General features: G+C 52.5%; 1 protein-coding gene across 1 annotated transcript in view; it reads right to left on the reverse strand.

Annotated features, from left to right (window-relative positions):
* Positions 1–23,701, reverse strand: part of INTS3 (integrator complex subunit 3) — a 43,570-nt gene extending 19,869 nt beyond the window's left edge. The window contains exons 1-11 of the mRNA XM_075040845.1: positions 22,897–23,701; positions 19,295–19,378; positions 18,061–18,144; positions 12,571–12,684; positions 12,235–12,319; positions 10,545–10,611; positions 6,830–6,974; positions 5,739–5,868; positions 2,356–2,453; positions 1,409–1,600; positions 439–526 (exon numbers count right to left, since the gene is read on the reverse strand). Coding sequence (XP_074896946.1) covers positions 439–526; positions 1,409–1,600; positions 2,356–2,453; positions 5,739–5,868; positions 6,830–6,974; positions 10,545–10,611; positions 12,235–12,319; positions 12,571–12,684; positions 18,061–18,144; positions 19,295–19,378; positions 22,897–22,989 — 1,180 coding nt within the window. The 5' untranslated portion in view covers positions 22,990–23,701. The remainder of the gene's footprint in view (positions 1–438; positions 527–1,408; positions 1,601–2,355; positions 2,454–5,738; positions 5,869–6,829; positions 6,975–10,544; positions 10,612–12,234; positions 12,320–12,570; positions 12,685–18,060; positions 18,145–19,294; positions 19,379–22,896) is intronic.
* Between the last annotated feature and the right edge of the window lie 552 nt (positions 23,702–24,253).

Consider the following 24,253-nt stretch of genomic DNA (forward strand, 5'->3'; position numbering starts at 1 on the left):
CCTTGCCCTCATCCAGCTCCTAAATAACACTCAGGCTTCCAACAACGGCCAGAACCAACTTCCTTGCAGGCAGGAGCTCGCAGCAATACCCCTGGCTGTATCAGTCCTTGCTCATGTGCCCTGAGCCCTGGGACAGCCCTGCAGTCAGGCAGCCTGCCTGCCCACAGGGAGGGATGCTCTGGGGCCAGCCACTGACCTCAGGGAAGATGCTTGCTGTTACGACAGATATGAAAGCCACAATTAAAAGTGGCTCCATCAGAGCAACTCTCCAGCAAGCCAGCAAATCCCAGGAGTTCAAGGCAGGGGAGGGAACTGATGCCTTTTGGAGATAATCTGCTGGGCTTTCCCCACCAGATCCCCCTACCTCCACCAGCTCTGGAAGCCATTAACCCCTTCTTTGACCCCTGCCCATTCAGAGAAAGCCTCCCCGTGGAGTACCTATATTCATGATGCTGTCCTTCTCAGGGTTGAAGAAGAGCCAGTCATAGAATAGGGCCAGTTTGGCATTTGAAGCAGCAACGTTGGACTAAAGAAGAAAAAAAAAACAAAACAAATTGATGAATACAGTGCTGAGCACCCAATCCCTCTGCATGCCTGACGTGCTGGGCCCTGCTGCTGCGAGGCGGGCGGTGGCAATGCTCTTCACACCAACAGGATGGGGCAGAGCTGGCAAAACCCCTCCCGGGCACCCGCTGCTGCTGTTTTTTCAGAGAAGGTGGGAAATTCTTGAGCAAACCTGCCTTCTTTGAAAGCAGCTCCAGCCAGGGCAGCACACAGAGTGGCAGAGGCCAAGGCAGCCCCAAGACTGGGAGATACAAGCCACGTCCTCTGTGAAGTGCAGCCTGGCTACAACCCTGAGTCATGTATAATTGGGCCCTGCACATCACTTGGCGTTATCTGCTACATGTTCATGGGCACAGCCAACAGCCGTTTCCTCGGCAGCTTCTGCTCTGTTTGACAAGTGCTGCAGATCGCAGTCCTGCATGGGACAAGGGATGACAGGCCAGGCGGAGAGTGGAAGCCAACAAGGCGGTAATGAGGCATCTCCTTGCAGGCGCTCTTGCACCCCACTGGGACAGGAGAGGCCCCACGCCTTGTAGATGGGCCATAAACATAAATCAGAAACAAAGGGCTCGATAAGCTGAAAGTGAGAAGGTGAGGTTTATGCAGGGAAAGGAGATCCCAAAGGATCCGGTGTGCAGCAGAGCCAGGACTAAAATCCAGAGTGCAGAACAAAGGCCAATGTCATAACCACTGCTCTGCAACTCTCTCCTTCAGCCCAGCCAGCAAATACCTGATCCCAACCTCCAGGGCAGCTTCCAGCATCTGAAGGTTACCCCTTCCCTGCAAGGGAAGTGATCCCAGGCAATTATGTGACTTGCTTTTGGGTCACGCCCTCACAACTCACCGTGCAGGTGGTGAGCAGCCACCCAATGATGGCCCAGCGTGGGAGGATGTCAGAGCTGAGCACCTCGTTGGAGGGGTGGACCACGCCACAGATGTAGCGTATGAGGTCACAGCGCAGGGACTGGCTGTCCGGGGTGGACAGGTACTGCCGTTGAAACCAGTCCTGGTACCGCTTCTGCTGGCCAAACCGGACCTGAAGGGAAAGGGAAAGACACAGGTTTTGCTCAAGCCTTGGGGAAAGGCTGCTAGAACCACGGTCTGCCACCCTCTAAGCTGCTTCTTCCAGCAAACTCTGCTTTACGCCCTGCTCCCCATCAGTCCCATGCTGGCAGTGTCTTTAGAGAGACCGAGGAAGCAAAAAGGCCATTGTGCAGCATTCTCACGCAGGGTCTGTCTCCAGCTGAGCAGATGAGACCACATGCCCTGCGTGTGTCGGCAGAGCATAGCCCCTGCGAGCAGCCAGTGAGCAGCTGGGCCAGAGGCAGAGCGAGGGGAAAGCGAGCTCTGCCTGGTGTACGAATACAGATAACAGTTAACCCCAGTGCTGTTGCTGCGCAGCTCCTGGCCTCTCTTGAATACGGCTGCTGTTGTTGGAGCGCTGATAACCCACCGCATCGTGGCCATTCAGAGAAAGCACTTGCCTTGGAAAGCAGCCAGCCAGGAGCAATGTTCCCCTGCAAAGCTGTTTTGTGCCTTTTAATGAATACCAGTGATGTCTCAGGCCCATCTACATCAGCTCCTGCTGGGCAGCCTCTCCTCCTCCTGTCACTGTTAGATGCCAGAAGCAACAAATACTCGCACCAGAAAAGCTCAGACTGGTGCTCTGCCCTCCCTCCTTGTGCCCAGTGTCAGCGTGGGAACGGGACTGGTGCACCACGGACCGGGCAGGAACAAGTGCCCTCCTCCCCTGTGCTGGCACAGGACCCCCAGCAAGCATGAGGGAGTTACCCGTGAGGTCATGAAGAGCAGCTTGGTTTCCATGTCAGGAGTGAGGCGACATGCCAGGAATTTGCGAGAAGTCCTCGACTGGAGGAGCTGCAGGACACCTGGGGAGAGACAGAGAGGTCGGTCTGCGCTCACACAGTCCTGTGGACAGCACAGCATGAATGGGATCTGGGCAGGGATCTACCAACATCCGCAGCAAGCTGAGTTTGGAGCATTAAGATCCATTTCCCCAAGGCTACAGGCAGTGGAAAAGGATCAAGGTTTTGGTTGGAAAAGGTCTCCTAAAACATCTCCTGTCCAGAGCAAGCTTTTGTCAGAGATCACTAATGAGGATGCCAGGAAGGAGAGCCTGAAGAAAGGGAGAGAGGATGCACAGCAGGGCAGGGACAAGATCTGGAAGAGAAATGAGGAAGTCCAGATGCCAAGACCCAAGCCGTAACCAACAGAGCACATTTCCATCTCCTACCCCTCGACCTGGGCACCAAAAAGCAGGGCTGGCATAAAGAGTGCCCATCGTGGGCTGTGCCAGCACCCAAGTCCAATTCCTCCCCTGGAGTAAAGGTACCCAGATGTAACAACAAAGATCAGACATAACAGAAAACTTGTGTGTGCATGTGCGTGTAGAGAATGAAGGATGGGAAGGAGAAGGGGAGGTTGCAAAACCCACTCTCGTTCCCAGACAGCTGCAAAGAGGAGGAATTTATGACCTGAGCAGAGAGGCTTTGCTGCCGCTTGACAAGACCTGAAAGATTTACAGGGCAGCCAGCTCTGACGCAGACAGGCAGGCGGCAGGGACACTGCGCACACGAGGTGGGCTTCGCTCTTTTGCTGTTTGGAAGATGTCCTTCTGCTGTGCAGCTGGAGGGCCACACCTGGGGGAGGGCTGGAGGAGGGAAGCTTCAAAGCAGAAAGAACAGATGCCAGTTCCCATGGAGCTCAGAGACAGGGTGGGAGCGAGCTGCACATCAGGGGAAAAGAGCCACAAAAGCACCTTGCCTGTTAAGAGCTCCCAGCTGCTTGGAGGGAGGGATGGGTCCTGCACCCAGAGCCACCCCCTGCTGCGGTTTTCCCTCATACTCAGTGCTGCTGAACTCTGGCCCTAGTCACATGAGCATGGAGCTCAGCATGACTGACTCAGATTAGAGGTTACAGAGCGATACAAACCCGAGACTACATGGACCGGCAGCTGCTAGAGATAATAGCCACTTTGCAGAGCAATTATTACAGGCTCTCAACAGCAGGCAAGAGGGCAAAGAAATAGTCTTATGACCAACTGCAGGGGAAATTATTTTTGGGAGGGGACCTTGAAGGCTCCACATGAGCAAGTATGAATGAAGGCATCCCTGGACAGATCAGCTTCTGCTTGAAGTCCTCCCATCCAGCCCCTAGAGCCAACTGCGGGGTTCTCTGTGGGACAGGGAGGAGTGACAAACCCAGACTGGACTCCTGGTGCATTGCCAGACACAGCCCACCTCTCCCTACCGCCCCGAGGGCTGCCCAGCTGCCTATGCTGGGGTGTCCCCTGGGGACACATGTGAACTCTGCCTGCTCCAGCGCTTTGCAGCTGAAACGGCAAGGAAAAACATGTTTGTGGGTGCGTGCACTTACCCAGGTGTCGTCTCACCTCTATGAACCATCAGGCAACGCCATGGGACACTGGTTGTGGTGTCAAACAGAAGAAAAAGGGAACCAAAGGAGAAAGGGCAAAAACCATGGGGAGTTTGGCAGTTGTCAGAAGAGAATGAGTCAGGAGCACTGATGTTAGCCCCAATTTAGGTGTCGTTTTGCTGGGTCACTTGGTTAAAACTAGCAGCAAACCAGGAAATAACCCTGACCAGCTGCCCCTACAGGTGGGGGAAGCAAGTGAAGTGAGAAGGACATTTGTTAGGTGCCCCAGGATGCTCCAAGCATGGACGTGAAAGCTCAGCACTCAGCTGGGAAGGTCCAGACAGAGCTAAGAAATGCTTCTAGTGAACATACAGCTGCAGGAAAAGGTAGGGCTGAGCCCTGGAAATGTGAAACGTGAGCCTTCCTTAGGTGTAAGGCTAAGACTCCTCTGCCTCCACAAGCCCCACAGGCTAATTCTGATAACCCAGAGAGGGGAACTGGGTCTCTGTAGTCCCTTGGCTGGCAAGTCTTAGCAGAGACCAGCAATGACAGGAGACAAGTTCTGGAGATGGAGAAGCCACAGATCACAAAGCTTAAGAAGCATTTAATCAAATGATGTGCCGTGAGTTTCCCTGAGCATAATCCAAGATCTTTAAAGTGACATTAACACGGCCCCTGGGAGGAGAGCAGGCACCGGGGGCAGGGGGAGAACACTTTAAAGCCCCATTTCTGAAGACTCACTAGAATTGCTGCAGACAGAATGATGTGACAACCCCTGGAGAAGTGAGTAATTTGTACCAATAAAAATTATAAATATAACACTCTCTCCATCATGCCTATTTTAACTCAGACTGTGCAGAGGGATCCATGGCTGAGTGTTCAGCAGACCAAACGTGCAAGGCTACTGGGAGAAATAAAATCCCATTTAGAAAGTGTCAGTTGCTGCATCTGCTGGACTTTTTGCTTTAGAGCTATGGAGCTTAATCAGACTCTTTTCTGAAGAGTGTGAAGGACTCAGACACTTTATATCTTTGGGCTCCAGCTTCATCTCAGCTTATAAATCAGTTAATTAAAAAAAGCAACAACTGCAATTATGGAAGCCTTAAGTCCAGAACAAGCAATACAATTTACCGACCCTTGCCATGGCTCAGCTGCATTCTCACAATCTATCATTACAGCTACCTCAAGTATCTGTTTTCCAGGATAGTTTAAAGCCCAGATGCCTACAAGGCCTCTGCAGCATTTAAAAAAATGGCAAGAGCTGCCAAGTGCTGGAGCTGACCATGGGAAACTTGTCCAGGCCCTGCCCCTATTCCTAAGCTCCCTGGAGCCAGCAGAAAGCTGCTTTTGGAGGCATCTTCTTCTAGTTAGTGACAAGAGGGGCTCTGGAAGCAGCCACATGGGCCTTGACACTGATGGAGGTGGGATCACACAATGTAATTATAGTGCTCTCTGCATGCTCTCTAAGAGAGCATCTGGAAGGAACCCAGGCACCCAATGTGTTTTGCTTTAGTAGGGCTGTAATACACCCTGTTAGCTCTAGCACGGTCCTGAGATCTGGGCCAGATGGGGTGTGCAGAGTGAAAAATAGCTGCTGTGCAGGATTTTTGCTCCAACTCTCCCTGGAATGGGCTGACAGTCATGGCAACCTTGCCACAAGGGCGCATGAAGGCAGGAGGGGGTTGCCTATGGCTAGCAGGGCTCTGGCAGAGGCTCTACGTTGCGTGCGGGCAAGACACGACAGAGACGGTTGCCCTTTTGGCCCTGGCCCTGCCTACCTGTGAACTGCGCACTGAGGACCTGCGGGTTGTGGATGATGTCCTTCCAGAGCTGCTCGAACTCGGGTATCCTTGCAACGTTTTGCAGCAGCCGCACAAGGTCCCGGCCAATCATGAAGCAGTCCATGAACTGGGGAAAGGAGAGGAAAAAATCTCATTTACTGTTTACCTGCTCCTGTGCACGGGGAAGGGAGAAGGCACTGGGGGGCAGGAGGAGGGAAAGGGAGGAATAGTCAGTCCTTCAACCTTACCGCTGGCTCCAGATGATTCACTCTTTGCACAATATCTACACTCCTGCCCCTGGCAGCCTGCCCCTCTTTTGAAGCTAGCAGGTTCTGAGAGGCAGGGTGACAGGCGGGAAGGTCAGCAGCTATTTTAAAATGTTCTCTCTCTTGTAAAGCAAACAATCAGACCATAAATCTGATATTTTCTCTCCAGGACTGCAGCCAGTCTCTGAAGCTAAGACTTGACACTTGGTCCTTCCCGCCCAGCAAGGAAGAATGGGAGAGCGGGCAGCACTCAGACCAGCGGGCAGGGAGCTGCAGAGCCATCATGGCCCACAGGGCTAGGATGCTGAATGCAAGGATTTCTGCCTACACCTAGCTTTGGGGGTTTCTCCTGCACGACACAGACCAAAAAGTGGCCTGGAGCTGGCTACTGTGTTCTCTGTTAACCTGTGAGGACACTGGCTGCCTCCCTAAGAGAGGAACTGATGTTCTTGCAGCTATAGTAAGCCACAAGCACTAAGGTGCCACAGCAGCAGAAAGAGAATGGTTTTAACCCTTATGGCCTGAATAAGAGAGACTGAAATGAGGCAGCCCCATCAAAACAGCTGCTCTCCCCCTCTACAGCCTGAAGTCTGATGGGATAGGTGGTGTAAATCAGTTGAAAACCCATTCACAGCCTGCAATGAGAATGAACCACACACCACTGCCTGTACAGTGCAAGCTAGGAGATGACTCTAAGCAATCAGTGTGTCTCACACTTCCAGCTGCATGAGGAACATGGGCAACACCACCACATGCAGACACAGACTCCACAGAGAGGCACGTCTCTTTTCCCAGTCATCCCCAGTTCCCTGATTTGCTCACCCGTTCACGGAGGAGGGAGATGCAGAAATCCACCTCCTTTTGACGAAGCACCTGGAGCTGAGATGTGCCATGATGGTCCACAATGAGCCTTAGGTACGTGTATACTGCCATGGCTATCAAGAGGCTGCTTTTCAGTACCCACTCTCTGCAAAGGAAGGAAAAAAAAAACCAAACCACTTTCATCCACCTCTGTGAGTGAACTGTAGCCAAAAGTGATGTATAAACATGGAGACTCAGGACAGAGGAATCTGAGGCACAAAGGAAACAGCAAGGGCAGGGACTCCAGCCTGTTGTGCCAGCCCAGAGAATGTTCATCCATGGACCGTTCCCTGCTCCGTACTGGGTGCTTGCTGTGCTTTGGTCCAACTCTTCCTCCCCCAGAAGAGTCCCATCACAGTCTACTGTCTGGGTGCTCACACCCAAGCTCTTTGACAGGGTGGCAGACATGTTCACGCGAAGCACTGGGTGGATTTTGAGGACCACAGAGATGTTTGCTGCCACAACAGTCTAAAGTATTTGCAACTACAGGCAATGAAGTGCTCAGGAGCAAGTGTGTGGAGCAGCTGCCCCAAGAATAGACTTGACCTCGATGCTAACACCAACTGCCACAGGAGCCTCTTTACTGGTCTCCACAGCCAGAATAGCACCGAGCAAGAGACAACGCACCAGGACAAGCTATGAAGGACCCTCCCATACAATCAGGCTCTCACACACACCCATGCAAGAAGTGTTCTCATGCTCCCTTGCTGCCAGCCTGCCAAGTGGATTAATACAGCAGGTCACACAGGGCCTGTTAATGAGATGTGGCAGCTCTGGAGCCCTGCGCTGGGAAGCAGGTCCTGCAGCACTGGGGGCAGAAGAAGAGCTGCCCCTACCCCAGCTTGACCAGGGAAGGGTGTGTGGGGTGAAAGGAAAAGAGCAGTCATGACTATCGGGAAGCTGGAAGCACCAAATGGCAAAAACTGGGGAAAACCAGATGTGCTTGAGATCAAATACTAGGCAGATTTGTGAGAAGGCAGATGTAGCTGCATAGAGAGGGTCTGTGGGGGGAGAGACATCATAGCCCCATCACAGGCATGGCAGGAATCTGTCCTACCATCAAGGAAGGACAGGGGCAAGCAGTGCTGTGGTCGGTGCAGGGGTTCTGTAAGCAAGACTGGCTTTCTAGAAGCAGATTTGTTTCTCAGCCAACTGGCTTCATGTCCTGAGTGCAGGCAGGTCCTCCAGCCCTGCTCCCTCAGAGTGGCAGAGCCCACCAGCACAGCATTTCCATTGTATGCTCAGCTGCTGTCTCCTGCCTGTGCCGCCCTGCCTGCTCCGTGCAGCAGCACCCTGTCTGCTGGGTGTGCCGCATTCTCAACCTCCCTTATCTAAGTGCAACAACAAATATTCTCAGTCCATAAAAAGGACCTCATCAGCTTGGTTATTTGCCCTGGACACCCAGAACGGGCCAGGCCAACTTGGTGCCTCCAGCATGATTGATCACGCACAGCATCCCCTGGCTCAGTGAGCTGTAAATCAGAAGTCCCATGGAAGTGCCACCGCTGTGTGCAGCAGCTGTAACACCATGGCCACCTGAAGAGACACCAGTCCAGTGGCAAATGAATCAGCTGCCCTAAATCATTGGTAGCAGGGGGGAAACACGGGAAGATGTGACAAGTGTTTGCTTTCCCAGACTCTTCTCCGTGCATCTAGCTGGATGCTGGGAGCAGGTTAATTAGTTGGCTGGGTGGGCTGGCCTGGCAGCACACCGCGCCGAGCGGAGGTTATGTTAGGGAGGATGTGGGAGTAATTAAGGCTGGGATGCTGGGGGGCTGTCAGGTCAGCATCTCCCCCTTTTCCCCGTGAGGGTTGTGCAGAAAATAAAAATGCTGTAAAAGGGGGGCAAAAGCCACCCACAGCCACAGGATTCATTCATCTGACAGGCAGAGAAAATGAAAACACTCAAGAGGAAGCATTGCATTTGTGCCGCCATTAGCAGCAAGAAGCTAAATTAACACCCAGCGTTTGAGAGTAGCGGACTTGCCTCCTCTCCGAGGAAGGCAATGCTTGAGAAGCAGCTTTGCTGTAACTGTTTTTAATTAAACCAAGCACTCAACACTCTGAATGTGGCATCAGACCTTCACATGCATGGCTTTAATTAAAGCTCTGGCTTTCCCCTAATCAAAGCACACAAATTCCAGCAAAGAGCTGCAGGTTCTCCCTCGGGCTCACTTCCAATTCTCAGCTCTCCTTGTGCTCAGACTGTTTCTGTGCTGCTACAGTACGTATCATTGACACTCCAGCAATACCTTCAACAGGGGCCAAGCCTTTTGCTCTCACAACTCCTCCTCTGACAAACTCCTCTCCTCAAGTGACAAAGCTCAGCTGTTATTCAGTGCCTGGAGCTTTCTCCTGCAGACCCATGGCCAGAGGCGGCTTTGGATCACCACTGAGAAGCTGCTATTTCTCCCACAGTCCAGCTGTTTGCAGGTATTTGTTCACAAAACAAGAGCTGCAACGTGCTTTGGCGAGGTGAGGAGTGATTCCGAGATGCTCCAAGGTGCAGGGTGGCAGCAGCAAGTAGCAGCAGCACACAGGAAGACCATATCAAGAGCTGGTAGGGGCTTAAATACAGTTGGGAACACAAGAGCTGAGCTTAGCACAAAGGCAGCAGAGGCAATACGGCGAAGAATCGAAGGTCAGCCAAGCCCAGAATATCTCAGAGGGTCTCTTCTTCCCGTGCATGGTGGGGCACTAGATGGCACTCGCAGCAGCACACACCCACACAGCTATTCCCGGAATACAAATCACTAAAACTGTTAGCTGTGGCCAAAATAAATGCTTTAACAACCTGATTGTTAACCGTAGTAATAAGTGATTTTAGAAGAATCGCTGCTATTATAGACAGCGCTCGGTGAAAAACTATAGGCTATTTAAAAATAATGACTCTGCCCAGCCAAAGGCTGCAGTTGGGAATTCTGCTTATCATCAGTTAGCATCTGCTTTGCCAACAAAGGACAATGCTGAGCCCATAGGACAATACTTCCCAGATGGCCTGTCCACAACAAATGAAAGTTGCAGCCCTGATGAAGCAGGAGCTGTTTAAACACAGGAAGCTTTTTGGGCAATTAACTCTGTCCTACTCCTCCAAAAGGAACTCCTCCCCCACAGCTTGGGAAACTCAGGAAGAAAATATTCCTGGGATGCTGCTCCTGAGCCACGCATGCTCCTCAGCCACATGAGGCAATGCCACCCCACTGCCCAGAGGGTGGGCTGACCACCTACCAGGTACCACACGTTCAGGAATAGCTGTGTCCTCGCACACGGCTCAGGGAGAGGTATCAGTCTGTGCAGACCATGTTATCTGACGTGACCTGCAGCCCCTCTCCAAACCCCGCAGAGGAGGTTTACTAATGGAGGGACTTCAGGACACTCTCCCACACACAGCCTGCAGCAAGAGGGCTCCAAGAGCTAGAAATTCGTGCCATGGCTTGAAAATACGCTTGGTAACACAGTAAGGGAACGCAGAGGTCTTTTGTGCAGGAAACCCCATCAACACACTCCAACGCAGGCTGTCACCGCAAACACACTGCCCTGAAATCTGCCTCTTTTGCAGTAAGCAGGACAACCACCCTTAGCAGGCAGATGAGGAGTGCTCTCCCTCGCTTCATGCCTGGTTGCTGCTCTCTTCAGACTGTACCAGCCTTCGCCAGTGCCTCCCGACCAGCCATACCTTTGCTCAGTCAGTATCTCCAGGACGTTCTCGGCCAGCCAGATATTCTTCGCTGTCACATCCCCACCTGAAAGCCATGAGCAACAGGGAAGAGAAAAGCCAGTCAGATGAACGGGTGCTGTTCTGTTGCCAGACTCAACCGAACCACCGACCACTTCGATCGCTGCATCCCCGTATGGCAAAGCTAATTAAGGGGTTTGCTCCTTGTCTGGAGCACACACTCGTGCCTGGTCCTGCTCTGCCTGCCACACATGCTCGGCTGTTCCTACATAGAGCATATTTCTAGGTACAAGTGCCTTTCTGTTACCAGATCCAGGGGGTCTTTGCTGCAACAGTCCTCTTGCAAAAGAACTGTGATAATATGGAGTCAGTAATTATCCTTCTGGAAAGCAAAGGAGAAGCCAGAAATGAGGCCAGGATGAGATTCAGTAGCTGAAAAATAAAACATTTGCAGCTGCTGAGCCTACAAAAGGGAAACAGCATCTGCAAAGAATGCCCAAACTCTCAAATAAAGGCCAGGTGTCAAAGTGGTGTCTCACCCCCTCAGCATGGGCCTTCAGCACAAAGCTGGAGCCTTTGGCTGACGTCACTGGGAGCAGAGCGGGACTCCTGCTCGCAGAGGCACAGAAAACGCCTAAAGCAGGCAAGCCAAAACAATGGAATCATAACAATTAAGGCATCGTAAAAGTGGTGAGAAGTGAGACAGCGGAGTCCTTCCAGAACAGAAGGGGCCCTGAACAGGGAGGTGCAACCGAGGGGAAACAAGGGATGCCTTCAACCAGTGGTTTTTAAAATGTTCTGTGTTTACATTGTGACAACAGGGCCAGGGCAGCTTGGCTCGCACTCAGGACTCCGTCCCCTCCCTCTCCATTCTTCCTCCCCTGAAGAGCAGACACGGCAATTTCCAATCCAGGCTGCCCAGCCCCGTGTCACAGGCACATACAATAAAAACACAATGTCGGGTTTTACAGTGGGACATTAATTCCTCCTTCATGGACGTCAGCTGCCAGCACCAGCACCGAGCAGAGAACACGGAAGAGGCACCGTTCCTGTGAATCCGGAAAGGCGTGTGCATGTGTATGTGTGCACGGCTGTGGGGTGCTTACACTGAGGGCTAGGGGGTGAACACACAACAGACTACCATACGGCTAGTGCCAGCTCCCTGGAGGAGCTACTGACTTTACGTGGGGTGAAGCAGCCTCCTGTGTCTCTGATAAGTTCCAGAGGAGCCGCACACATGGCTCTTGCCACCCCAGAGGTCAGAGCAGGGACTAAGGATGATCCTGGTGTTCTTGCACAGTGCTACGGGGTGAAAGCTGGCAGCAACAGGAACCAATACACTTCCTGGCTGTTCCAGCATTTGCCAGAAGCCTCCTGGCTCCCTCTGTGATTCACCCCTCGTAGAGGCTGTTGGGAACAACAGACTCTTGAAGGCTTATCCACTGCTCCACCCCCCCGGAGAGATTTCCTCACCAGACAGGTTGGGGCAGGCTCCGTGCCTGCCAGCTGGGTACAGAGACACTCAGGAAGCCTGTCTGGACCTGGCTGCACAGCAGAACAGGCTCTGGCTCTGGCACCAAGTGCAGCACGCCACAAGTCAGCCCTTGTATGCCACCGACAGCGCCCAGCCTGCTGGCACGAGCAGGGGGGGTGCAGGCAGTGGTCACCTTGCTCCCACGGCACAACTTACCTGCAATCTGCTTCATGAAGGTCATGCAGACACCATCTGCACCAAGCACCCCGCTCTTCACCAGCTCCCGCAGCAACCACACCAGCTGGGCAGAGGGAGAGATCAGTGCAGCTTTTGCCACAGCCTCCCCCACAACACCTCTCCCCAACACCATGGCTGCCTTGGCCAGCAAATGCCTCCACACTTCCCTTCCAAAGGTGACTCCTTAACATGGAGCAAAGGAGCTCCACCGGTGCTGACTTCCTCCCAAGCCCTCCACACTCAAAACGCCCTCTGCTCACCCTCTGCCTGGTTGGTGTGGAAGGAACGATTCTGGGGAGAAGACCTTCTCCTCACCTGGGTCCGACAAGTGTCCTGCAGCTTCAAGTACTTCTCCATGAGAATATGGTTGATCTTGTTGAGAACAATGTTCATGCCATCTCGGCTCACCAGTGCCAAGTCCCGGTAGCACTGCAGCAGAGAAGAGCAGGAGGTGGTTATAGATGAAGGACCATAACAGAAAACATACAATGTTTTTATCAAACCTGATCAGATAACAACAGATAAATGAATCTCAAAGAAAGAACATCAAGGCAAGCAGACTCCCATGGGGTGACCTCAATCAGCATCCCAGGGCGAGGCAGGGAAAGACATTAATCCTCTGGGGCGTTACAAACTGCCAGTTGGATTCACTGGATTTAGCCCCAGGAGCCAAAGGTTTCTTACTCCAGAATGGACACTGTCAGGTGTCCCTGTCCCCTCATCCCACCCTTCTGTGCACGCTGCCACAGCTCTGGAGAGATCAACACTAGAGAGAAAAGACAGCGGTCCTTTGGGAAGGATCCAGATTAAGAGTCACATCCAGATTGCTTTAGGCCCCACTGCTTCAATCTCCCTGGCACCAGTGACAACTGGAACTGCACTGAAGATGCCAGCAGGACTTGGGGTCGCTACGATGTGATGCTGGTTCAATACCATGGGAGCTCCATGGAGATGCAGGAGCAGAGGCAGATCATCCCCATGCCAGGCACTCCTGCTCACACAAAACTTCCAAGGTCAGATGGAGCTGAATTTGGAGACTGTCTGGCTCAAAACCATGCTACCATGTTGGCTTGTTTCAGGTTAGAAATCCAGACATGCTGCCTGTAGTCCAAACCAGCAGATTTGGTGGGGCTCTGCTATGGGAAGAGGGAACTATTGCTGGGAAAGGAAGGACTTTCTCCACTCTTGTCTGCCACCAGCAGCCAGACAAAATGCTGGCCAGAGAGCAAAGGTGCTGGCTCTGCCTTCTCCTCTGGTCAGGACAGCAGGGGGTGGAGGGTGATTAGAAAGTAATTTGCTAAGTGGTTCTGCATGAATGTTAATTTGTGCCAGTAAATGTCATGATATTCCAGAGAGCAGGGGTCTGGTCTCTGCATCCTCCTTTAGAGAGTTAATGAGGCCTCAGAAGATCCCTTTGATTAGACTCCCTGTGCTCAGGCTTTCTCCCTCCCTTTTTCATATAGCACTGTGTGAAAAAAGAAAAATATATTAAAAAAAAATCCCAAACAAAAAAAACCCAGAATCCAAGAGGTGTAGACTCTTTGGGGCCTTTAATTGCTTTTGAAATGCTAAATGAATACCCACAAAGCAGAGCCAGACTCAAAGTCTCCACACAGACAAGACTACCTGGCCAGGAACACACAACATCTCCCTCTGCTGCATCAGCTTTAGAAAAGAAACACATACATCACCCCAATGGGAAAATGCAGGGGATAGAGCTGGTCCAGGACACAGCCAGCCAGGGAGCACGCATGATGCCAGTTCCTCTGTGGTCTGCCCAGACTCAGGCAAAGCTTTTATGTCGTTTTGAAAACGCTAGTGTTGTCAGGTCCCTACCCTGCCTGCATCCTACCTCCTGTGCTTGATGACAGGATTGTGACCACCCATCGCCCATGGCACTTCCCTCTCACAGGCAGGTGCATTTCTGCACCCTTAGGAGCAGCAATAAGATGAACATTTTTCATCTTAGTAGCTTTTCTTGGTGGTCAGTAGCTGCTTCTGTATTCAAAGAATCCATGCTTTTCTGGGTGAAACATCTAGGCTTTGGTTTTCTGCTGGACATGTGTGAGGTGCAGTGTCTGCATCTGCATTTAAAGCCACCAAGAGGTCCTGTGATATGGCCCTGACAGCATGGATTAGTTCCCGACCGGCTGGACTGATTCTGGCAGCGTTCTCAGCAGAAGGGCTGGAACAAATGGCTAGAACAGACACTCTGAGGGATTTACTTCTGGTTGAGTATTTAGGTCCCAGCAGGAAGGACACTGTAATCCTATTACCTAGGGAAATTTGGTAGCTTTTCACCTTGCTTACTGCATACTTCCTCAAATCCCATAAGGAAACACTGCCGAAGACCAGAACTCAGACCGCACCTCGGATGTTGCTGATCCTTGGCCCAAAGTACAACTGGCCAGAGGAGAACAAGTACCATTTTATCAGGGTCACGGCAGTATGGCATGTCACCGACCGGTTGCCTAGACGGGTCAGACCGGACACCTGCCTAACAGCCTCCAGCACAAGCAGTAATCCAAAGGAAGGTGCTTGGAGAAAATCTTCAGGCCTCCTGCAGCTAGGGAGGTGGGGAGACAATCTGAATTTCTTGATTATTGCCAAGGCTGCAAACAATCCATCGTCTCCTCCCTGCTCTCAGCAGACTGGAGCCACCACTCACACAGGCCGTTTAATTAACAGGAAGGAACAAATAATAAATGTTCGCTTTAAATGAGGGGAGAAGAAAAATAAAGGAAAACAGCCATCGAGTGGAGGAGAGAGGACCCTCCCACCCAGCACCAGGGCAGAAGAGGCATACGGTGGACAGACGCTGAAGGAGATGTCAGAGAAGCACTGTGCTCATCTGCAGGGAGGGCTCAATGCACTCTGATCCCGGAGCAGAGTGTTAATTAAAGTGAGAGGTGCCAGGCGGAGGAGGGAGATCTGATGGATCAGTTGCTGTCACTCTGATATTTGAAGGGGGTCAAGTGTCCTTCCTCACAGCTGGACAAGTTTAGCACAGCTAATCTCTCCTGGCTGGAGTGTCAAGGCAACAAAGAGGGAGGAGGAGGAGACCTATGTGCTTCAGCCGATCCTCCGCCACGGTAAGGGAATGGCTGTGCCACTATTTCTTTAATGGATCAGCGAGGGGATGGGGCAGCTCAAGCCTGCTCCCAAAAAGGAAGGGAGATGTGTTTTAAACAGCCTCTCCAAGAGGAAGAGGGGGTACCTCCACCTCCCCTCCACACACCAGCAGATGCAGGTGAGGAACAGTGAGGCCATGGTGCAAGATGAGCTGGATCCAAATGCTGGGGACAGACATCCACTGAAGAAATACAAGATGACCAAGCAGATGGTGTGACATGCCTCTGCTAGTGTGCTGGGACTGGAGCATGCGCTGCAACACCCTGCTCAGCTTCTAGGGCAACAAGTGCTAAAAAACCCTTGAATGCAAACACGGTCAGCTACAATATCCTTTTTTTTTTTTTTTTTTTTTTTGGCCAAACAACACGTCCCAGGAGTATGGTAAAGCCTCATGGGGTATGCTTGATTCAGAGCAGTACCACTTCCACACCAACCTCATTGGGTTCGATGCTCCCATGCTGACACACAAGGTTGTGAATATTCACCTGTGACCAGAGGTGGGAATGGTTATTGCAGATGACCAGGGCTGGCTGCGCGGAGCATCTTGGACCCGTGGGCTTCTTGCTGGAAGATGTGTGACGATTTCAGAGCTCTCTCAAGAGTCTTGCAAGATGCCTTATCAGTCAGGCAAGCATTAACCCCTCTTCATAGGCAGGGAGCAAAGGCAAGGAGTAACTCCCCCCCAAAGCCTGGTAGAAAATCACTGACTGGCTTCCTGTCCTTGCCATCTGGATACAGGGCAGGTGGCAGCAACAGATGACATCAGAGCCTAGCAGACTGGCAGATCCAATTACTCCCTAAGAAAAGTAACGTGCTCTGAAGAGCAGAAGGGCCAGCCACCTCTAATTAATGTGGCAGTTAGCAGCAAAACATGCCCCCAGCCTGCCACCTGAGAGAGACAGTGTCGGTGCCTGTCAGCAGCTCAGTCGCAAAGGAGACAGACCGCTCACCCTTTTGCTCCCCTTTGCCAGAGAAGACCACAGAGGGGAATGTGTTGGGCAGGTTTCTCTCAGCCCCTCGCAGTGGGACAGCCAGCGAGTGCCGTGTGGATGGAAAGCTGGAGCTTGCCAGACTCGGTCAACCTTTGCTTCCAGTGTATGGAAGCACCTGCCCGAGTCTTATGCTCAGTTAACGGTGTCTGGATACTCCCTACTGCATCCCAGCTGTGGTCCACCACATCCTAGAGGGGAGAAGAGCATTTTGTTCGATGTGGAGGAGGGTCACCTTTTGGAAGACCAACCTGTAGAGCGCTGCTAGTCAGCAACTAGAAATACTCTTTGGTTCTCTCAGTGTCTTGGAAACAAGGATATGTTCAGCAGTGCTCCGAGCCTCAGCTGGATTCAGCCTCTTCAGGTTTACAAGTCTTGTGCTCAGCGCACAAGGCAGAATCAGGCCACAGCAGGGCTGGGGACTTTGTGGTCAGGATTTGGGAAGGCCTTAAGCCACAAGGAGACAGAGCAAAACACAGCCATCTAACCAAAAAGAAATCTGACTTGCACCAGCACCATTAAGCAGTCAGGCCTGAAGACTCCCAGAAGCAGCATGTTTTGTTTTCAAGAGGTGATTTCTGGGGAATGGAGCTGTACCTTCATTGACAAGGACCATCCCATCTAGCAATGCCAAGGCAGCTATGAGTTCTGGGAGCTAATGTGGATCTATTGCTTTGGAGGAGAGAGCTCTGCCCTCAGAGCAGTGATTAAATCAAGAGAGAATATTGCATGAGTCACCTTCAGTCCAGCAGAGTGCCAGGATTTACAGAGCATCCCTAATGGCATGCCACTCAGCCACATTCATGACAGACCCTGCCGACTTCAAGAGTCCACTTCAACCCTTTCAAATTCTGTGCAACACCTGGCATTAACTGAAATGCATCCAAACAAGGACCCCCAGGTACCGCTCACCACACACAGCCCTTCCAACAGTGCTTTTGTTCGTCCTTGTAGCTGCTACAAATAGGTCTGGTTTCTATAACGAAACATCATTTTCTACTCCCTCCCCGAGTGCCCCCAGTTTGTAGCAACAGCACCAAATCCACATCCAAGATCTTTAGAATACAAAACATTAATCTTCCTGCAGGTGAGTAACTACAATTTTAGAAATCACAGTTTACAGCATCATTAAAAAGAGTTATTTAAAAATTAAATCTGGTCTGTGAAATTAATAGAGGTGGACTGCTAAAAAGCGATTTTCTCTAGGAATTGAACAAGTTCCTCCTCTAGAGTCTAGGTCATTATTTCTGTAGGCATCTACATCTGGCTTCCAGCATGCAAATCCATTCTGGGCCTCCAAAGACAAGGCAGAAACTGGAAAAGGCATTACAGTTTCTTAAAGAATCAGTACTCACCTCCCACAGCAAAAACCAATTAATTCTAGGGCTGTGAAAGAACCCAGCCGAGCTCCCTTCCCTGGTGGCAGTATCTGCATTCCCCTGAGCAGCAGCTGCTGCAGCCCCTGTGCCACATGGAGGCAACAAAACCAGGAATGGTCTAAGCAAAGTCATTGCCCTGCTACAATAAACACTGCTCAGCACTGAGGGTTTGAGCCAGGCATCTTCCGATGCCTGCATGAGACCCAGAACTCCCACAGCTCTGAATGAATCCCCAGCTGCCTGGAAAGCAAAATCTCTCATGGACAAACTTTCCACACTCACCGATGGGCACAGGTGTGCCTTACCTTCTGTGCCTGAGCAGGTTCGGTTAAAACCAGAGTGAAAAGACCCAGGCAGATCTCTTCGTGCTGGGGGGTTCCTTTACATATCTGAGAGAGAAAAATGCAAGTGCCATCAGTGAGCAGGCGAGATGGGATGTTAGAGGAAAGTCAGTAAAGCAACAGAAGAAGGAAACCCCTCTCAAGCCCATCAAATGGGTGGTCAACAGAGCACCCAGCAGCCCGCAAGGAATTCAAAGTAGAATCATCAGGGAATACAGAAACATACAGGATCTCCCTAGCATTTGTACCCCATTGCAAAGTTAATGCTGGTGCAAACCTCTCAGTACCAAGCGCTTTCCAGTGATTTTAGTTGCACCACTTCAGGTTCTCTCATTACTGAGGAGCAACAAACCCCCAGACAAGAACAGCAGCAGATCTCTGAGCCCTGCCCTGGGGCTGGGGACCTGCCCAGGCTCTTCTTACAGACTTTTCTACAGCCTGTTCATCCAAGTGGGAAAGCATTTCATGAGCTTCAGAGCCCTGAAATCCAGCCTGGGTTGCCAATCGTTTCCCATTAAGGGAAGGCAACTCTGTACCACTGACTCCAAGAGCCCAAGGTGTTCTAGGGAGGAAAAAATACAACCAACATGTCCGAGAGACAATCAACATGTCACACAACAGTTTCCCTTATACGGTAACATCTGCAGCTTGCTGGCAAGTATTTTAAGACTATGCAGAGTTAGAAATAAATGCTCCATCCCTCAACAGAAAGGCTGAACCTGCCCTTTCCAGTAGTCTGGAGTCTGGCTGTTTGTGGGCCAGGAAAAAGCTGATCTGAGCAGTGCAGGAATACAAAAATACACGAGAAATGCAAACACCAGCAGCACACGCATAGTGACAGATTCCTGCGTGCATGCACACCTACAAAGTGCTTATATGCTGGGAGAGAGACACACTCAGCCAGATTTCAGCAAGAAATTGCACTGCAGGTCAGCTTCCAAATAGGTGATTAGGCAAGGATTAAAAGCACAATGTTGTTTTGTCTTTTAACTGTAATAGCTCTGGGAATCCTCAACAGGCTGAGAGCTGCAAGAGCACAGCAGGCTCCATTCCCCAGCCTCTTCGTATCTGCCTGTTCTTTGTGCCTTGCAATAGCTTGTATGCCTGCTCCCTCAGACAGAGATCCATGCAGGTACAATATACCACGAATAATTTCATCCAAGCAGGACTTCTCTTCGCTGAAGGAAACGACACTTACGTGAGCATTGAGGGCATCATTAGCTTCCCTCTCTGACAGCCCGTTGGTTAGTGAAGTCACGATGCCCACGCACCTTTCTAGTCTCTGAAACAAAGAAAAGCCAAATGTCACAAACTTGGAAGAACAAGTACACTTGAGCACACCCGTGCCAAGACAAGATACAGCAGAGGCTGCTTCAACTGCCACTCAAACACCTGAATGGACAGAAAAACAGCCAGCGATGCAACAGCCATTCTTGGCTCATGTCAAGGCTCTGAACCTCCTGCCAGCTGGAGAAGTTACCACTTCATCAATGTTCATTTATTCACAGGTTTGGGTTTTAAATACTCTGCTGACACTGTTCAAAGTGCCAAAAAGTAAATGCATTATTATTCAGTGATACTAATACTGATGTCACTGATATGAAGCCAAGGTGCAGTCGTGCAAAGGCTGAATTTGAGGCAGGGTTGTCAATCCTCACTCTGAGAGCAGAGCTGCACCCTGAGATGATGAGCTGTCCCCTTCCCCCAGCACAGGGAAGCCAGAGCCCATCATCCAGCAGCTCTGCAGTACAAGACCCACCACTCCTGTCCGTGTGGGAAACCTGGGCTGCGGAGCAGCAGCCTGGAAACCTTTTGTTCTCATCACTTAACATCTGAGCAACTTCTGGCTGAGAATAAACAGCAGAAGCAGATGTTTGCATGCAAGCACCCCAAGGGATGAAGTGATGGGAAGAGCCAAGAAGTCAGGACTGGTAAGTTACAAGAGTGCAGGCATGAAAATACTGGAGAAGTGAATGGCAAAGGTTTCCCCTCAACTTGAGAGGAAATCAGAGAGTTGACCCCTTTTCACACAGGGCATGATCAGCTCCACGCAGAAATGGTTTCTCCAGTCCAGCGGGCTGGGCAGTGGTTAGCCGATGTCTGCCTCTGGTGTGGAAAAAGCATGAGCAGAGCAGCTGACTCTGGGCACAGGCATGCCACATCCTCTCCCCGCCTCATGGTGCCATCTCAGAGACGGTGACAGAAGAGCTGCACAGACTCACAGGCTCTCACAGCAGCGATGACACCCAAGAGCCTGCAAACAGGTGGAGAGCAGGGTTCCCGGCTGTCAGCACAACCACGGCTCAACTGCAGGGCTCCTTTAACACCAGGGTCTTGCTCTCATGCTACGACTTGCACGGCAAGACGTTGTTCTAAATTAAACTCCTCCATAAACAGCTCTGTTGCCACGTGAGGGAGACGTGCCCTGCCTTCTTCACCGGTGCCACCACTTCCATGCCAGAGCTGTGGACATGGCTGGACTGCTTCAGCCACAGCAGCAACTCAGGAGGCCCTGGCTGCCAGCAAAATGAGGTCTCGCTTTCCTAGAGTTTCCTTGGAGCCTATGGTTAATGGAGCGGTGACCTGTTTGCACCAGGGAAAAGCGGCAAATGCAGCCTAAGACAGGCAACAACCAAGTTACGAGAAGGTTATTTCTACACAGTCACTTCTTGATTAAAATGCAAACACATCACACCGATTATGGAACTGATTAGCAACTCCTTTGCATATCAAAGGGGCTGCAGTGAAGAAGCTATTGAGAAAGAGGTCAACAGTTCTCCACTCCAAGGCAATACGAAAGAAGATGTACTGGTCAGTAATACAGAGACAATGCCTTTGTGAAACCGGCTTTGTTCCAGGCTGAGCGATGGCATTATGAAAGAGCAATGGGGCAAAACCCATGAAAATCTCAAATCTAAAGCAGATGAATTATTTGAAAGGAAGGACAAGATCCAGCAGCTGAAAAACAGAGTTAGAAAAATCCCAGTGAGAAATAAGACAACTTGTTGGCAGATAATGCAGCCAATGAACCACCAGAAGAGCTTTGCAAGGAAGTTCACTGTCAAATAATGTCTTTGATCCGAGACCTGCTGACGGGCTTGCAGGATCAGGGTTTGGTATTCCCTTCTTGGGCTAAACAGGAGACACACCAACTTGCTACTGCCAAGGTATCTGAAAACAGTACTTCTACCTTTGAGCAATTCATAGTTCACATTCCTGTAACAAGCTCTGTTGCCTCTACCAAAATCCACAGTGGAACAAGACGATGATTTCTTTTTGTTAACACCTGGTATGACATATATTCTTACAAGCTCCAGTCCTTCCGATCACCTTTCTCCCCCAAACAGATGTGTTCAACTTACTACCACCAGCAGCTCCAACAACAGCTAAAGGGAAAGACTGGAGGTTTTTTCCTAAATGTGGCAGCCTGTTTACTGTGAAAACTCAATGCGCAATGATCACACATGGTTTTTCCTGTGTACGCTCTGTTTCCTGTTTGTTGGAGTCCTTAATGAAAGAAACACGAAACTTGTGTGACAGTAAATCCATCAGCGCTCAGGAGTGTAATTAATGCCCAAACCAGTTTCTCCCAACTGACTGGGCTTTTAGTTGAAGGCACTGCTTTCCAGTGGTTTAAGAGGCAAGGGGAGGAAGGCTTGCTAGTTAAGCAAGGCTTGTCTCTGGAAAGTCTTCTCCTTTTGATACCTGTGTTTGCCTGGATACGTCACAATCACCAAACCTGAGTTACGCCACGCTTGCCGACCTGCAGTGGCTCCTTCCCGGACTTGATGCTCTTGGGGAAAGATCTGGGTGAGAGCAACCTGGACCCCGGGAGACCCACTTCGGTATCCTGGAGCCAATTTTCAAGCCCAACCAAAGCTCCCAGCCATGCCGGGTTCACAGAGTTGCATGGGTCCGAAGCTGGGAACGTTCTGTCCAGACCTGGACAGGACCCAAAACATACATAGGGACCAACGAGTGCTTTGAAGGAATATAAATACACTCCAAATGGCAAAGGACAGTTTCCAGACCTTGAGACCTAGTGATTCCTGTTACCACCCTGTTTTTCTCCTGCAATTGAAATCCGACATGATTTTTTTTTTTGCCTGCACCATTTCATGAGCCCCAAATACATTTGTTTCCATCACACAATAAATAACCAATCTCTCCCACAAGTCTAGCAGTTCACAAAAGCATTGCCACCCCTGTGGCACCAGGGAAGCCGGCCCTACACCAGCTTTAGGAAGATACCTGAACACTCACTGAGTTGACCCTGTGAGCCAGGTGTAAATCAGTGTTACAGAAAGGCCTGAGCAATGCGTCTGCCTCACTCGAGTCCCTGTGCTACCAGCTCTTCCATGGCTCCTCCACACCAGGAACAGATCCCAGTTGTCCTGGGGAGACCCCAAACCTTCCCCACCTATAAAAGAACCAGCTCTCTTCTCCCAGTGCAGGAAGAAAAGCTCAATGGGAAGTAGGACAGCACTGTGTAATTTGGGGCCTGGTAAGCACAGGTCAGAAAGTTTCCCAGACACTGGAAAGATGAGTTCTGTTCGCGCTCAGGCGCAAGGCAATCTTCGTAATCGTGCTCCACAACCTGCTGCCACCCTGCCCAAGCACAGCTGGGGCAAGGCTGGCAGGGATACCCTAGCTGGGAGGTGGTTTCTCTTTAGAGCAAGCCCCCTCCCCGCACAGGGACAGGCAAGGGGAGCAACATGTGCCACCCTGTCTGCACCCTGCATGGGGCTGAGCGCCTAACCCACCCCCTGGAGCCCCCCTGCCCGAGCCCCAGGCACCTACCTCCTCCAACTCATCCTTGGCATCCAGAAGAGTGGAGACCAGCAACTTCCCTCCTCCTCCTGCTGTTCCCCCCTTCCCCTTCTGCATCTCCATGGTGGTGGTGGTGGGAGGAAAGGGGGGAGGGCAGCCCCCAACCAAGGGGCTTGGCCTGAGAGGAGCCCCCCCTTTTTACTTGGCAATCCCCCCCCCCCAGCTCTTCCTCGTGGGAGGACAGGGAGGGGGGTGTTTGTGGGAAGTACCCACCCTCTGGAGCACCCCCTGCTCCTGCAGTGGGGTGGAGGGGACAGGGGCACCCTGCCCTGCTCCTCAGGGGCTTCACCCTGGACAGGGGCGGGGTACAGGGGGGCGGAGGGCTGCCTTCCTTTAGCAGGGGGGCGGAGGGGCTGCTCTTTGACTAGGGCAGGCCTGAGGCCTGCGGCCGTGCTGCGGGGGGTGGGGGCTGTGCTATGGGGAGACCCCACGGGAGAGTGCTGGGAGGCGGAAGGGGGCTGTGGAAAGACCCTGGGGGGGGCTGTGGGGAGGGAGGCCCCCGGGTGAGGCCTGTGGTGAGGGGGTCCCGGGGCGGCCCCGGCGCGGGGGGGTAGCGGGGAGGTAGCGGGGGGGGGGGGGGGGTGACAGGTCCCCCGGTGCTGTGCGGGGCAGGGCAGGGCAGGGCACGGCGGGCGCTGCGGCTGCCGCCGGTGCGGGGGGGACGGGGAGTGGGGCTCCGCCGGGCGGCGGGGCGGGGGTCTCGGTGCCCGGGGGGAGGGGAGCGGCGGCTCCGCACCCCCCTCCCAGCGCCGCCGACCGGAAGTCACTGGGAGAGGGACAGGAGGGCCCGGGGGGAAGAGGAAGCGCACGGCGGCCGGAAGCGCCCGCCCCTCCTGTCCTTTGGCCAATAGCAGCAGAGAAAAGGCTCGGAGTGACAGCGCGGGTAGCCGGCCTGGGAGGGGCGGGGCCGCGGCGAGCTACTCGACCAATGGGACGGGGGGCGGGGCCTGCGCTGGCTGGACGCTCCACCCTCCCGCTCCCGGAGCCGCTGCTTGCGGTCGGGGTCACCCCGGAGCCCCCGGTACCCCCCGGACCCTCCAGGGACCCCCTCGGGTCGGGCACGGCCGGGCACCCGGGGGTCTCCCGGACCCCACTCGGGAACCTCGGGACCCCCCTGCGGCGTGCATCGCCGGGACACCCCCCCTCCCTTTGGGCAGCCCCCCCAGACCCACACTGCCTTGCACAGCCGCCCCATCCCGGCTCCTCTGGCCCCCACCCCCTAAAAAGACCCCCCCCTGGGGATGCCCCCCTCTTGCAAAGCTCCCCCAGAGCCCACCCCCTCCCTCCAGGGGGCTTGGGCCGCTGTCTCGGGGATACCCCCAGGGCC

Source organism: Buteo buteo, chromosome 11 (assembly GCF_964188355.1).
Source record: "Buteo buteo chromosome 11, bButBut1.hap1.1, whole genome shotgun sequence".
In the NCBI taxonomy this organism is placed as follows: domain Eukaryota; kingdom Metazoa; phylum Chordata; class Aves; order Accipitriformes; family Accipitridae; genus Buteo; species Buteo buteo.